General features: G+C 40.9%; 1 protein-coding gene across 1 annotated transcript; it reads left to right on the top strand.

Moving 5' to 3' along the window:
- The first annotated feature begins 3002 nt into the window (after positions 1-3002).
- On the top strand, positions 3003-9593 carry LOC124166049. The gene is made up of 4 exons (XM_046543642.1): positions 3003-3147; positions 4609-4872; positions 7095-7286; positions 9250-9593. The coding sequence occupies exons 1-4, from the start codon at positions 3084-3086 to the stop codon at positions 9360-9362; spliced, it is 633 nt and encodes a 210-aa protein (XP_046399598.1). The 5' UTR covers positions 3003-3083; the 3' UTR covers positions 9363-9593.
- The last annotated feature ends 5757 nt before the right edge of the window (positions 9594-15350 follow it).

Here is a 15350-nt window from a genome sequence, read left to right as displayed (position 1 = left end):
ATCTAGCAGTACCTATGTGCTATGGTATTTCCCAAGCTTTTGTTTGATTTAACTGCTTTAGAAAATAATGAAATTGTTGTTATAGATTATCATGGTAACAGAACGTTGCTGGACTCAGAATATTTGTAAATTTTTATGTGCCACACCTGATATGTCAGCCTCCGTTTTTGCAATTATGCATTGTAATAAATATTGTGAATACAAAGTTAAATACACCAAAGGATGGAGTTCACCATGAAAACATATTTGACATAGCCGGGATTCGAACCCGGATCTCCCTATTGTCGGTCAGGCTTGTTAACCAGTTCCACCACCAAGTCATTTTCTCAGAGCGAACTTCATCCTTTGACATGCCTGACCGGCAATCGGGAGATCCGGGTTCGAATCCCGGCTAAGTCAAATATTTTTTCATGGCGAACTTCATCCTTTGGTGTATTTAACTTTGCACCCGTGTGCGTGACTGCGTACAAAGTCACTTGTTCCTGCAGTGGATTGTGAATACAGTTGAAGTTTCGAAAATCGTGTTCTGATTTCATTTCTGAAGGCAGCCCAGGTCAGGGATGGCGAATTACAAAAAATATTGGGGGGGGGGGGCAAACCGTGGATCTTGCCCCTGGAAATTTTATAAGTAAGTAGTGAGTTTAAAGTTTTTCGAGCATTTTAGAAGAGTCATATGATCGGCATTAGAACCCTGATAACTCGAATCTCGATAACTGGACACTCCAGGGAAAATCGACAAGCCTGACACATTTTTTCCTCACACCCACAAAGAGTTTTTGAGGGGGCTCGGGACCCCTCAGGCCCCATCGAATTGGCGCCACTGGCCCACGTCCATTTTGAAGACATGGCACGCTCTCGCTGCCATTCGTATAGGTGTTCAGCGTTAGAGGCGTTGTAGGGCCGGCCATTCGGCCTTCGTCTTTTGTTACCTCTCCGTGTCGAAGGCCGAGAAGTGGGTCCCAGCGAGCTGGCATGATACCCCTTTGAGTGGTACCAAGAAACTCATGCAGTCTTTACATTCATTCCTTCTCCCGCCCCTATTTGCCTTTCTTCTTCCGCTATCTTTCCTTCAATTAGACCTCCGTACCGAGGCCTCGAATTCAAAATTTTAGGAATGCCTCTTCCTAAGAGACCCAGTCTTAACCACGGCATTCTATTGGAGGGATTTATCTAGTACAGATTCCGTCCGCAGAACATTAAGCCAGAGCTATTTAGGACGATTTACCTTTTTGCGATTGCTCATGGCGGGCTAAACTCATCATTTTCTTGCCTACTGTATAGAGTGCATGGAGGTATCAGCCATCACATCTTGACCTAGCAAAATGGCTCTATTCCGAAGATATATAATCACGAAATTAAACATTAACTTGGCGGCGAATGATCATCATGAAGATGATAAATTACACTGTTACTACGGAGCCGCCGACCCTGGCCTCGGCGATGGGAGTTAACCGACGCTGACCAACCTCATAGGGAATAGGTTATTAAAAGAAAAATACGGTATCTTATAAGTACTGCATAAGAAATAATTGATTACAGCTAAGATAAGGCCCAATCGATGGAAGCATCATTAGTTCCACATGCGTTCGCCATTCCGAATGCCATAAAAAGATTGAAAAAGTCGTGGAAACATAGGTGATCACCCCTTGTTAGTTTATATCAATGAAATTTGAATTTTTACCGATCATCATTTAATAGTTCCATATTAATATAAAAAATCGAAAGAAAATTCTGTTAATGATACTCACGCCTGGCCCACGGGTAGAATTATTTTTTTGCGGAATCTTGAGTCATTGATTTTACTCTAAGTTGCTGCAAAATTATGTTGGCGTCGATTGTGGAGGTTACTTATCTTATGAAACCTTCAGGGATACCCGAACTCTGGATTGCGTTATTCTGCTATGCGAAATAAGATAATTGGACTTGATACGCAAAATTTTTAGACATGAAAATCTAACAAATTATTTGAGGCACTTGGAGATATATGCAGGAAAAAAGTAGATATTAAACTCTATCAGGAAAACGAAGATAATGCCATTAAGCATGTGTTAAAATACATACTCAGCTAGTACTTACTTTTAAAACCTGCTAACAGGTAAAAAAAAAAAGTTAGAAGCAAACAGTTATCATGCGAACAGCTTGCCTGTCAAAAAAATTCGCAATAAATAGTTTAATAGGGAGCATATACAAGCAGCCACTTTCACAACCGTTTGCATAAAAATATTAGTTTATAGCTTAGTTGCAAATACGATGGAATAACTGCAATAATGACATATTTATGCCCACCCTATACATGAATATCACATTTAATTACGTGAAAATGTGAAGATACAGACAGTGTTACCCAGATGTTAATCGAATTAGGCTGGGAGCCGCTGGCGACTCGGAGGCTACGCGCTAGGCTAAGATTGCTTGAACAATTGAGAATGAATATCTTTAAGAGCGACACGGAGAACATAATATTGGAGCCACACTATATTTCCAGGTCCGATAGAAGCGATAAATTAAGAGAGATGTTTCGCCGAACGGATAGATATGGGAATTCATTTTTCCTACGAACCATAAAGGACTTTAATAAACGCTACTCCCAACCTCGTTAGAGCACTTCATTTTTTTGTTTAGTTGTAAACGGCTGGTGTCCTAATACCCCCTGCCACACGCCTTTTAGGTTGCTTGCGGGGTGTTGTGTAGATGTAGATGTAGATACTGCCATCAAGTCACTTTAAGTTCTTCCCGCGTGTCTTATTCAAAGAACAACTCGATGAGCTGTTATCATTGGCTATTGGTTATCAACAACACGTGAATACCGAATCATTAAGCTTCCGCCCAAGTCTGTTTTCCACACGAGTTGAGTCTCAAAAGGTAAGCACAAAGTCGGCCGGATGTTATTTGAATGCATTGCACGTGTGTGGTACACTACGTAGTTGATGCACAGATCCTTCCGGAAATGGCTAGTCCTCGGTGATGGAGATACAAAATATAAAGGCTGCACGTTTTGACATCTCCTCAGTCAGATTCTCTGGCGACTCGCAAGCGGCGAAATTTCCGTGAGTGCTCTCGTAAAACCCAATTGATACGCTAAAATGGTTCGCTGGCAACGACTCGTGTTCCTCATCTTCATGCTGACACTGAGCTACGGAAGAAGTGGTAAGTTACTCATAACATTTAATGTCAAACAGCACCTCCGAAACTAGAGTCGGGTAATTTTTTCACCTCGATTCTATCCGCAGGTAATTTCATTCAATTAGGACGGGCACTGTTTATTTAAAATTTGCGGACATGCTATTCTAATAGCTGTAATTATTTTACTCTTGGATATTGCAACTCTTATTCGATTCTCTAACATAAATCATCCTCTTGAATTACTGAAATGATTTTCACCGACTTTGAAACCGTGTCCCGTCATTGCTGTCTATTAAACTTTTTATTGAATATTTTGATGGCAATGGGACACACTTCAAACAGACAAAACCGAAGAAACCTCATGTACGAGTAACCGCACATGAAATATGAGTTAACCCATTAAGTCGCTGTTGATTCAAATGAACCTTTTCTCCATTCGTCATGAGCTAATATGTTTTCGTGAACTTCGGAAACTCTTCTATTTTTGTTCATTCACTCAATAACCTATCGTGGCTTATTTACTTTTGAATTCTGCCGTAAACATAAAACCATATACTTACTTGTTTTTCTTCAAGAGTCATCATTAGCTAAACTCGAATCGTCTTGAGCGGAAATATGATATGAAAAGCTTACTTGTCAGGACTTTTTTATACTCTATTTCTAATTTGCAATTAAAACGTTAAATAAATTATTTCTCTATTATTTAATTTTCAAATACGTGTCCTAAGCCTTTATGCATGTATTCATTCAATTATTTAATTCTGAACGGTCCAGTAATTTTGAAAGGTATCTTTGAATTCCATCAGAATGTTTGAAAAATCTACGCAACATCCCTTCTCCTTTAGCCTTAATTTCAGAACCATGACTTCAATTTCTACCGTTCAGAACATAGTGAATATAAATTCACTGTTACAATCATATATCTTAAATAAGTATTATAATATATAGCTCATGGTGAATGGAAAAAGTTTATTTGTATTAAGATGCATTCAATACGTCAACTAACATTTCATGTGCTGTTTTTCGTCTATACATTTTTGTTGAATTTTTTGTGTTGAAAGTTTCCTACACCTACCTACCCTAACTACCTAATAGGCCACTTAAACCTTAGGAGGATTTTGACCTCACCAACAATTCCTCTTCATCTCCCTCGGTCTTGCATCCAGCTACATTCTATATACATTCTTCTTGTCTTCTTCAATCTGATCCTTGCAGCGTGGACGTGGCCATACCGGAGGTCACTTTCCCCTTTGTATACCATTGATACCACTTTTATAACAGTGTCCTCTCCTCTTTTTGTTACATGCACTGCCCACCGTGGTCTTCTACTTATCATCTGCTATCACTATTATGTCTGGGTCTTCATAAAGTTCTCGTTGAAAGTGTCCTGTTGGCATCAGAAAATTGAATAATATTGCCATAAATCGTTTACGTACACTTATAATGATATATATTTCATATATATGCCTTGCAATTCATTTTCAGCGGCTCATGATTCAACGTCAGACGACATAGAAGGATGCTACGCGAATGACCCGATGAACATAGCGAACGACGTGTCAATGGACTTCCTGATACCCTCAGCGAGGTTCGAGATAGAAGGCATCGAATACACCGTGTACGAGGATAACCTGATGAACTGGTGCTCAGCGAGATCGCATTGCATAGCCCTGGCGGACGGAAGTCACCTGGCCACGGTGTCCAATCGGGCCATCTTCTCAAAGCTCACGGATGAGGGGATAACCAAAGGCATGATCTCTTAAAACAAGCGCTAGCACTATTTAATAATAGTTTTACTTAAATGTGCAGAGTATCCAACGATATTAGTTTGCGAATGGCAGCGATTCTTCCGCGTTTATCCTTTCTACTGGAAAACATTTCGCCAACTTTCCTGTTGGCTTCCTCTGGTCCACTGAAGTGTCGATGCAGACATTTGGTCGTCTTGCCCTGTTTGGCGCCTATTTAGTGTAAGTGTGCTCTAATTGTTCGAGATCTTTGAAGACCCGTTTCCACGCGCTGACTAGAGTGTAGCCGTCTTCACGGTTGAAGTTCGTGGGTGTTTTGGCGATTTCAATTGCCTCCCTGATTATCATTGGATAGCAGCGGCCTTCTTTATTCGATAGGGAGGCGTTGTCGAAGTCAATTTAGTGGGTCGGTCCACTCCATTGGTGTTCCACCACCGCTGAATGGCTGCATTGTCTATTTTTTACGGCTCCAGAGATTCGACAGGCAAGAACTTCAACTGCGATATAGGCTACACTCTCGCCAGCGCGTGGAAACGGGTCTTCAAAGATCACGAACAATCAGGGTACATTTCCACAACATAGGCCCCAAACAGGTTGCATATAAAGGCGACCAAATTTCTGCATCGACACTTCAGTGGACCTGAGAAAGCCAGCTGGAACGTTGGCGAAATATTGCCCAGTAAAATGGATAAACGCGGAGGGAAACCCGGAAGAATCGATGTCTACCTTTCTAATCTCCGCGGAAGGCAATTTGGAAATATTAGTTCGCTTCTAGCTTTATTGGCTGATTGACGTCATGAGTAGTTGGTAAGTTTTGCCTTTATATGTATGTGGAAGTATAGTTTGTTATTATGCGTAATATTTTCATGTCCGTGTGGTGTGCATCAAGTAGTTGCTAGTCTTTGAGGTGGGCTAACATATGTATTTTTTATATCAATTACCCCCGAAAACAGCACAATGTGGCCTTAACATTGGGAGTTTAAACAATCAACAACAGACGATCACATACACCCAAAACCTTGTAGGGGCAACCTATCCAGGCGGGACTCGAACTCGCGACCTTCGGTGTGGTAGGCGAGGACATGTCTCCGACGCCACCGAGGTATGAGACGTTCCGTGTTTTTCATATTCATTATCAAAACGTTATAGCAAAATGCGCACTGAATTATACGCTGACCGAGACGAGTCCCGATCAAGAAGGTGAAACTGGAATACCGATTAGGACCTAGATCAGTAAATATTGCATTATGGGTGAAGTTTTTTCTTTGTTAAAAATAGTTTATATGCAGTAATTTGCGAATGGCTTGTCCCCATCCAAAACGGTGGACTTGCGTCTTCGATTAAAATTCGAAATTTGGTGCTGACTCCTCCCGCTCCAGTGGAAATAGTGGGTTACATTTGGCGTGCCCCTGATATAATCGGTATAAACTTAAGGGAACAGTAGGGCGGATCGGAAAAATCGATTTTTTTCAAATCCATCTGGCCCAGTGAAAATAAGTTGTGGGACCGATCAAAAATAAGGCCTGAAAATTTTGAGACCTCTAGGTGAACCCCTGACCCTCGCTCAAATGCAATTTAGGGAGGGAGGGTCGAAATTCGAAAAAAGTAGTATTTTATAGTCATTCCTTATATATTTTGACGAGTTACTGCCCTATAGACCAAAAATTTTGTGCATTTTGACGTATCTGCCACCGTTTAGCCACAAAATGCCTAATTTGAGTCCGCGCCCGCGAAGAAAATATTCCATTGCCCAAGCAGCGTCGCGGACACAACAGCCGCAGGCCGATCCCTTCCCCTCCACGCTCGCTTCTCCCCCTCCCACGCCTCGAATACAACAAAATTCATCCCGCGCATGCTGCTAGGAGGTCGTTTATCTTTGATTATATAAATCGGAAGATGGTAGAAGGTAATAAAGGAAGCGCAGTGAGACGACTTGTCCCTTATTAGGCGCCTCGTCGGCGTTGAACAAATCGATGTTACCAACGTTTAGAGAAGTGATGAAATATTTTTAGATCCGAGAACGCAGGAAAGGAGCCTACGGTCTAAGAAAAGCCCTCTCGGGGTTCACCTAGAGGTCTCAAAATTTTCATGCCTTATTTTTGATCGGTCCCACAACTTTTTTTCACTGGGCCAGATGGATTTGAAAAAAAAAAAACGATTTTCCGATCCGTCCGAGGGAACAGGGGTCTTATGGGTCTATCGCAATCGCAAATTTCCATCTTTCAGCTATTTGGACCGGTGGCCGAGCCAGAGGGGGTCAATGGGTCTGGGATAATTCAAGAGATGGACAATTTTCGGATGACGAAGACAGCGGCTTCGTGGAATACTGCCTCTACTCAGACATCAAATTGGGCACTGACATTACTCCACTCCGTATCGAGGACTGCGGCCGGGAGCTGGGATTCATATGCCAGAAAGGTATTGCCTAAAGTAACCTGCATATTTCAGGGTCAATTTTGAGTAAGCAATTCAGTGGGGTAACTAAGGGCGAATGAGGGGGATACATCCCCCCCAAAGCCTCAAAGAAATGGAGTGTTTTTATTTTATGGTGTACTAGCTGACACGGCGAACTTCGTACCACCTGATACTCAATGAACAGCTTAGTTACCCCTATTATACATCGAGAGCGGCTGAATTGATTTTAATATTTTTAACATGTTATAATAAATTAAGAAAAAAATCAAGAAAACTACAATAATAAGCATTACAATGGCTTGCTGGAAACGCATCTTCTTTATTCAATCTAAAAGGAGCAAACTGGAGAACGTGTACGCCGAGAGATTTTCCCATTAATTTTCTAATTTTTATGTTTCTACAAAAGAAAATTTTGACATTGTAGTTTTATAAAGCAGTTAAAGTTAACGTAAAAATTTTATTCATTCATTTATTCCTTTATTTGTGTTGTTAACCGTAAAAAAATGTTTTCAGGTCAAAGTCTGTTGCGTATATTACACCCAAGTTTACGCAACACTAGACCCATGCTTGACTGACGCTCAAAATCTCGTGGGCCCTTCTCGCATCCATAGCGTTAATGTGTTTTCCCCGTTCCATCCCTTCCGACCCTTTCCCCACTCAAGAGGCGTCGTCGAGCTCCTATCGCGGCGGCACCTCTTTCCTTTTTCCTTACTTTCCACCCATCCCCGGGTGATCGGGCGAATCAGCACGATTTCTGGGTCCTGGCCCCGGTTTATTGTACCCTCGAGGGGCTCTCATGGGCCCTCATTACTTCTTCTTGTCAATTTCATTATCCATGGCGAAGGGACACACTCGCATTGTCATTTCCAAGCTCGCTCTATTACCAATGAGAAATCTGCCTGGTCCGCATCAGCCGTTCGCGTTCATGTGTCGGCACATGTGTGTGTCTGTGGCCATCACGCACTCGGATGATATGCGAACGGGCGGGGGGCGAATTTCCGCACTCATGCGTTTTTATTTCTTTATCATACTTTATGTTCGCCCAACATATACATAATTATAGGGTGAACTATCCAAGAATGTAACTACAAAAAAATTGGAAATAAATTGGTCACAGCCACAAAAATAGTAACAATCATGATAACAAATGCTGAAAAATATTAACTAAATACTATCACAGTCGCGAAACATATTCCTTAGCATCTTTTACAAAGCAATTTCTTTTTTATGCAAGTATAGATCGTTGAAATTTTTGTTAAATACTACACAAATACTTCGCATTGGCGTATTGGAACAATAACTTGTTTTAACCTTTGATGTGTAAAATGTTCTTTTCTACCAGGTATTAAAATTTGGAACTATTATTATTATTTCCTTCAGTAACTCGTAACATATGCCATTATTCATGAAATCATGCAGAAACAGCAGATCGTTTATGAGTCTTCTATTTTGCTTGGTATGGAGACCAAACACTTTTAACAAATCACTATAACAAACATAATTTTCGAAAAGCGGATACACATGATATAATACAAAATATAGAAATCTTAAAAATCTCTATTGAACCTGCTCTAGCATTACAATATGTTTCTTTAAATAGGGATTTCAAATAACCCATATTCCCACTTACTTCTTACATAAGAGTAATACAATGTCTTACGTACCATCTCAGAGTCAAAATATCTTGACATACGATGCATAAAGCCCAACATTTTACATGACACCATGCTAACCTTCCATTAACGTCTATGCAACCTTATCTGCGCGCGTCCATGTGAAAAGTGTCATTGGGACTCGATTGAGGTAATACTAAAATGGCGGCCGAGGCGCGTTTGAGTCACCGTTGAAACTTTCATTACAAGTAACGTTCAGGAACACAGCCCAAGTACTGCAATGCCATGCATTCGCTACCTCTCACCATTAACCATTAGCCTAAAATCATGCATGTGCATATTTTAAATTCCAGATCCACCCAATGAAGGAGATGAAAGCTGCGAGGATACGGATGAATCGCCCTGCGATTCCTCTTCGTTTTACGAAACGGAAGAGGAGTTTGAGGAATGGGTGGAAGATCCTTAATTCGACCATGACGAAGAAAATTTCCAGGAAAGAAGGCATCTTGCCTCTCAGCCGTCACCTCTAATTGAAACTGTGATTTCTTCGCTTTTAAATAGAGAATGCAGTCCTCATAACAACGTTGGAACTAGCATGGAGAGATACAGGTATATTGTATCTCTTTATGCTGGTTCCAACCTGTATACCTATATGGTCTCTGTATACCTGTATTTCAATAAAGACGGTTTAAGATAACCTTTGAGTTATGGCATTACTTCAATACTGCTTTCCAATTTGGTTAGAAAAACTTGCTAAATAGTTTTATTCTTAAATGCAAATAGTTTTTTACATTCAGATTGTAAATTGATTTATAATATAGCTAAATGGGTTCTGAAAATACGAGGTTTATAGTAGGATTAAGAAGAATCTTGGGAGCCTCCCCTTACATCATGCACTTCCCTCTTCAATTCACAATAAGGCCTACGCCCTTTAATTCTATCTTTTAAAAATCCTATTCTTTTCCTTCCTCTCCCTCGTTTACCCAAAATTCTATCCTCCAACACTGTTTTCAACATCCCCTACCCGCTCAGGAATCGCTCCATCCATAATTTCGGTCTCCTCCGCATCTCATCTAGGAGCTGCCTCTCCTCACCCACCATGTCCAGCACTTCGTCGTTCCTCCTCCCCTACGACCACTTCAACTTCCCCATTCTTCTCCACATCCACATCTCGAAAGCCACCAATCTTCTCTCGTCCTCCTTCCAAAATGTCAACATTTCCGCGCAATAAAGTGCTTCACTCCAGAGGCCGTATTCTGTAACTCCAAACCGATCGGTGCGGCACCGATTCGTCGGGTGTGACGTCACACCGACTCCCGGCAAGCAGTCGTGCGATTCTGTACGAACCCGATCGGTGCGGCACCGACGTGAGGACGGGAGATCGTCGGTTGCCGTATCGACACCAAAAAGGTGTCGGTACGGTCACCGACTAGTCGCTTTCATTAATTCCCCCGATCGAATAGTACTTTTTATTTTGTTTACCCCTCATCAACACTTCACGAGCCCCGTTTATCACCCGTTTAGTATTGGCGTGCCACGTGTAACTTGACTTCTGCATTTACTGTATTTTTACAGTTTGACCTCTGCGACTCCTCTGCACCGATGGAGGGATGTAACACATCTTCCATTTCGTAAAGCCTTTTGGCCTTAAGGAGACTTTTGACTTCTTTCCCTCGCAATACATTGCTTGAGCTCTTGAGAAAAACTTTCCCGCTAGTTTTTCACTGTTTCTGCAGGTTTTGCCTACGATTATAGCACCAAGGCCAGACAGAATGTGAAGCCTCTTTCAAATCGTTAAATTTGCATACCACATATCGTAAAAGAGCATTTGAATGCGGCGTCATGCAATGCTATTCAATGATAACTACATAAATACTCTCTACACAGGATTCTCCCGTGGTTCCACTGATTCCCACAGGTCGAAATAAATAGCGGCGCTCCAGTCGCATACGTACACGTCAACTTACGTATTAGCCCGCAAGAGATGCGATACACGGAGGATGTAATCGTTTATTGCTAAAATTCAAACTCAATTAATTAATATGAAGCTCAATTACATATCTAATAGCTGAAAAAACGCAGTTAATCATTTACAAGTGAAATGTAGTCCCTTCAAAACAATAAGCCAGTACTTGTTGTACTTGTTGCTATAGTTCTACGAAATGGACTTCGCTGCAGCCCCACTTACCCTGCGGCCCTGTATTATCAGTAAGCTGGAAGAAACAGCCGCTTATAAGAAAGAGTGTGTCTTTTGTCCCCTTCAAAGTAATCCCCATGAGATATTATACACTTGTGCCAACGGTTTTTCCAATCTTCGAAGCACTTCAAAAAATCATTTTTTTAAATCTTGTTCAGCTCCTCCTTCGATGCCGTCTTTATCTCGTCAATCGTAGCGTAACGTCGTCCTTTCATGGGTCTTTTCAGTTTAGGGAACAAGAAAAAGTCACAGGGGGCCAGATCTGGGGAATACGGTGGCTGCGGCATCATTAGTGTGTTGTTTTTGGCCAAAAAGTCGCGCACAAGCAACGATGTGTGAGCAGGGGCGTTATCGTGGTGCAAAAGCCAATTTTTGTTCTTCCACAAATCTGGGCCTTTATGGCGGATTGCTTCGCGCAAATTGCGCATAACTTGCAGGTAATATTCCTTATTGACCGTTCTACCCTGTGGCAAGAACTCATGATGCACCACGCCCCTGAAATCGAAGAAAACTGTCAGCAAAACTTTCACATTCGACCGAACTTGGCGCGCTTTTTTCGGTCTTGGTTCGTGCGGCAGCTTCCATTGAGATGATTGAGCTTTGGTTTCCACGTCATAACCATAAACCCACGATTCGTCACCAGTTATGACCCTCTGCAGCAAATTTGGGTCGTCGCGGACCCAAACCCAACCCAACCCAACCCGACCCGTCTCATGCCCAAATCATTGATAAAAATCGAATGGCACGAGCCAATCGATATGTTTAGGTCCTCAGCAACTTCTCTAACGGTGATTCGACGATTGGCCAATACCATTTTCTCCACTTCATTAATTTTTTCGTCTGTTGTTGAAGTGCTCGGGCGTCCGGCACGCTCTTCGTCGTTCACATCTTCTCGGCCTTCTGAGAACATTTTGTACCACCGATAAACGTTGCTTCGGTCCAAGGTAGCTTCTCCGTATGCCACAGTCAACATTCGGAATGCATCCGCGCACTTAATTTCGTTTTTCACACAAAATTTGATACAGGTTCTTTGATCCATGGTAAAAATCGAAGACGATCCAAAACACGTGCAAGCAAAGCAGCTGTCAACAATTAAGTAAACATTCAAAATGGCCGAGCTTGTCGGCATAAGTGACAGACATGAGTACCAACATAACGCCACAAAAAAATCGAAATTCGATTATACGTAACCCGCGAAAAATTCAAAATTCGCGATACTTTTTGAACACACCTCGTATACAAACATAGAAAGAAGGGTTATAAACTTCCCCTTATTGCCATTGTTTATCAAATCTCTTTTATTTTAATTTTTTATTGTTTACATTACTATTTATTAAAATTAAAACTCATTTCATTCACTACATATACGGCAAAATTGATCTGATAACTGATGAGAGACCGCTCGCTGAAAGTATGGTTGACCGTCCCCAACTCTTCCAGAAGAACCCATTCACACCCTGGCTCTCTCTATCCCTGGACATCAATGGTTCTTTTCAAGCTATTCGAAAATTAGGCTTAAATTGTAAGAGTCCACAATTTCAATAGAAAAGAATTCAAGTACACGTGTATCTTAAAGATGCGTCGTGTAGTGACAAGGAAATAAAATAGTTAAAAGATAGATTCTGGGGAAAAAACTGGGGAAACATCTCATGCCACATGGGAACAAAAAATTTCTCGCACAAAAAATTGAAAATTTCAGAGAGAATCATGGTAATAATAGGAGGGAACACTCAAAATTAAAAATTGGTTTTTGTTATTTAAAACCAAAAAGATGTGAATGAAAAACACACACGCCAAATTTTAGAGCTCAAATTCGATTTTTAACCGAGATAAGTAGCTTTGAAAGTCCGCCAAGAGCTTCGGCCACGCCCACGGCGCGAAACGTATTTCTATTGGCTGACGCCGCGTGACGTGTGAACCTCATGAATGTCGCGAGAGTAATGCTTGAAGAAGCCGTAAACACACTGCGTTCGTGGAAATACTGGCCAAAAGTTTATCGTCATGGTGAAACACAATGTTAATTTTGTTCTCGCAGATACTAGAAGCGTACTGCCATTATTAACAGGGACTCTGGACAATTTTTTTTTCTCAAAAAGAATCATTTCATTGAAATGAAACTCCTTGAGATGAAATGTTTACACTTTTGAAAGAGACAGTAATCACGGCTATTACCATGGATTTTTTAATTTGTGGACTTACCATCATAAAATCCTTTGCTTATTACTGTTTTTTAGTTTCCGGAGGTAAATTGTGAAATAAATGAACAAATGTGCTATAGCTATAGCTGTTTTCTTGCCCTCTGAAGGGAGGAAATTCGGGGTTCTCTCCGTTTCTTTTAGGATTAGCATTCAAATTTCGTTGGAACAGCATTTTTTAAAGCAGAGCTCTCGCTATGGTCCACCAATGTTCCTGATAAATGTTAAATTCAGTTTCGTACTATGAAAAATGGTAAACAATTGTCATCAAAATGAAAGAGTAACTCAGAGATGGGGATTTTTACGTGAAAATATCCGTAATTTCACTGATATTTACATCAGAGTTACACGTACAGCCACTTTCAAAAGTTTTAGGACAAAGTTAGTGGCAACACTTCTGCTTCTCAAGGAAATTTAGTATCCTATACTCCTTTCGTAGGTATCTGCTGCACTCCGCTGACATTCCGCTTGTGATTATATACATGCACACAAAGGGACAAATTATTTTATACTGCGGATTTATCATTCCGCTTCTATTTATGTAGGGTGTAATGATTATTTCGTGAACATTTATTGCATACTTGCACCGGTTTTTACCCTTAGTGGTTCAAGTAACTATTATATGAATTTTGACATTAACGGGTCGCCGCGGCGGTGGTCTAGTGGGCACGCTTTGGGCTCGGGTAGTGAAGATTTAGGGGTCGGGACTGTCTCTCATAATTTTTTCAGCTCCTTTTCCTACTTATTAACAGCTTTTTTACAATCGTAATTTCGCTGTATTTGATTTTATGCTCTTATTATTGCCGATGCGAATTTTTAAAATTAAGAGAAAAATGGTGGATAAAATCCTGGTGTTAGCATTAACGTACAGTTGGAAGTCTGGCGAAAGGAGTCACACATTTGAATTTATTATTTCACAATTATTCTTTTTCGATTGATGATAGTTCAAAATATTTGCTAGTATTCATTCAGTAAGTATTTGCCTCCGGTTTCTCTGTTTTGTTGTTAGATTTGCAAAGTTATCCGTGTTTATTATTTACTATTTCTTCTTCTATTTATAGACCTGGCGGCACCGGCACCGGCGGAGTCAAATGTGCTTATTTCTGTTTATTGTGAGTAATTCGACATCGTAGTGTTCCTGGAGTACAAATTTGAGTTTATCATGTATTAGTTTGTACTATTTGACACATCACCAGGTTAGCGTCGAAGACCCTTTCCGTTGCAGTGGTTGGCTTTTAATGCGCAATATAGAAACAAAGAGCGAAAACCAGGGCAAATATGCAGTAAATGAACACGAAATAATCATTATATCCAACATAAATTGAAGCAGAATGATATATTTGTAATTAAAAAGTAAAATTTCCCGCTGAGTGCGTACCCACACAGCACAGGATATTCCTGGGATATCCCGTTTTGATCCCCAATGTTCCTATTTCATCCCAGGGTTATTGCGAATCATTATGGGATATTCCTGGGATATCCCGTTTTGATCCCCTATATTCCTATTTCGTCCGAGGGACATTGCGAACCATTGTGGGATAATCGCGGAATATTTTTTGACAACGGGCTTTTCTATACGTATAATAACTGAGTCACAGGGGTTACTAAATGATATTACAAAATAATAAGAATAACTACTTAAACCGCTCGAGATGGCGGAGTTTTCGCCTTAGCATGACTGCTGTTCGTACTGAGCCCCTAGAGACTCTTCTTTCTAGTGGTACGGAGCAGGGGCGCAGCTAGGAATTAAGGCTTGGGGGGGGGGGTTTAAGTGCAACTAATACCGGGGTGTGTGGGGGTATGGAATACCCACCAGGATAAGCGGTAGGTGCGTGATTAATAAATTGCGGAATTTTAAAGATAAATGGTTCAAAATGGTGAGTTTTATGGCTTTAGGAGGGATATTTTATTAATTCTTACGCTACCTATTCCATTAGTAATATTAATCCAATTAAGTAAAATGGATTAAACTTAAAAATTTCTCTGAGCTCTGCAGGGGGAGGGGGGGAATTTATCCCCCAAAACCTCCTCGCTGCGCCATTGATACGGAGCATTTTTGGAG

Source organism: Ischnura elegans, chromosome 9 (genome assembly GCF_921293095.1).
Source record: "Ischnura elegans chromosome 9, ioIscEleg1.1, whole genome shotgun sequence".
In the NCBI taxonomy this organism is placed as follows: Eukaryota; Metazoa; Arthropoda; class Insecta; order Odonata; family Coenagrionidae; genus Ischnura; species Ischnura elegans.
This window is presented reverse-complemented; position numbering and strand designations above follow the sequence as displayed.

What these genes read in the sequence shown, in the direction of transcription:
- LOC124166049 (XM_046543642.1), top strand. Translation starts at nt 3,084, where the DNA reads ATGGTTCGCTGGCAACGACTCGTGTTCCTCATCTTCATGCTGACACTG. An exon ending in ACTGAGCTACGGAAGAAGTG is followed by an intron (nt 3,148 to 4,608) that starts GTAAGTTACTCA and finishes ATTCATTTTCAG; the next exon opens with CGGCTCATGATTCAACGTCA. An exon ending in GGGATTCATATGCCAGAAAG is followed by an intron (nt 7,287 to 9,249) that starts GTATTGCCTAAA and finishes TTTAAATTCCAG; the next exon opens with ATCCACCCAATGAAGGAGAT.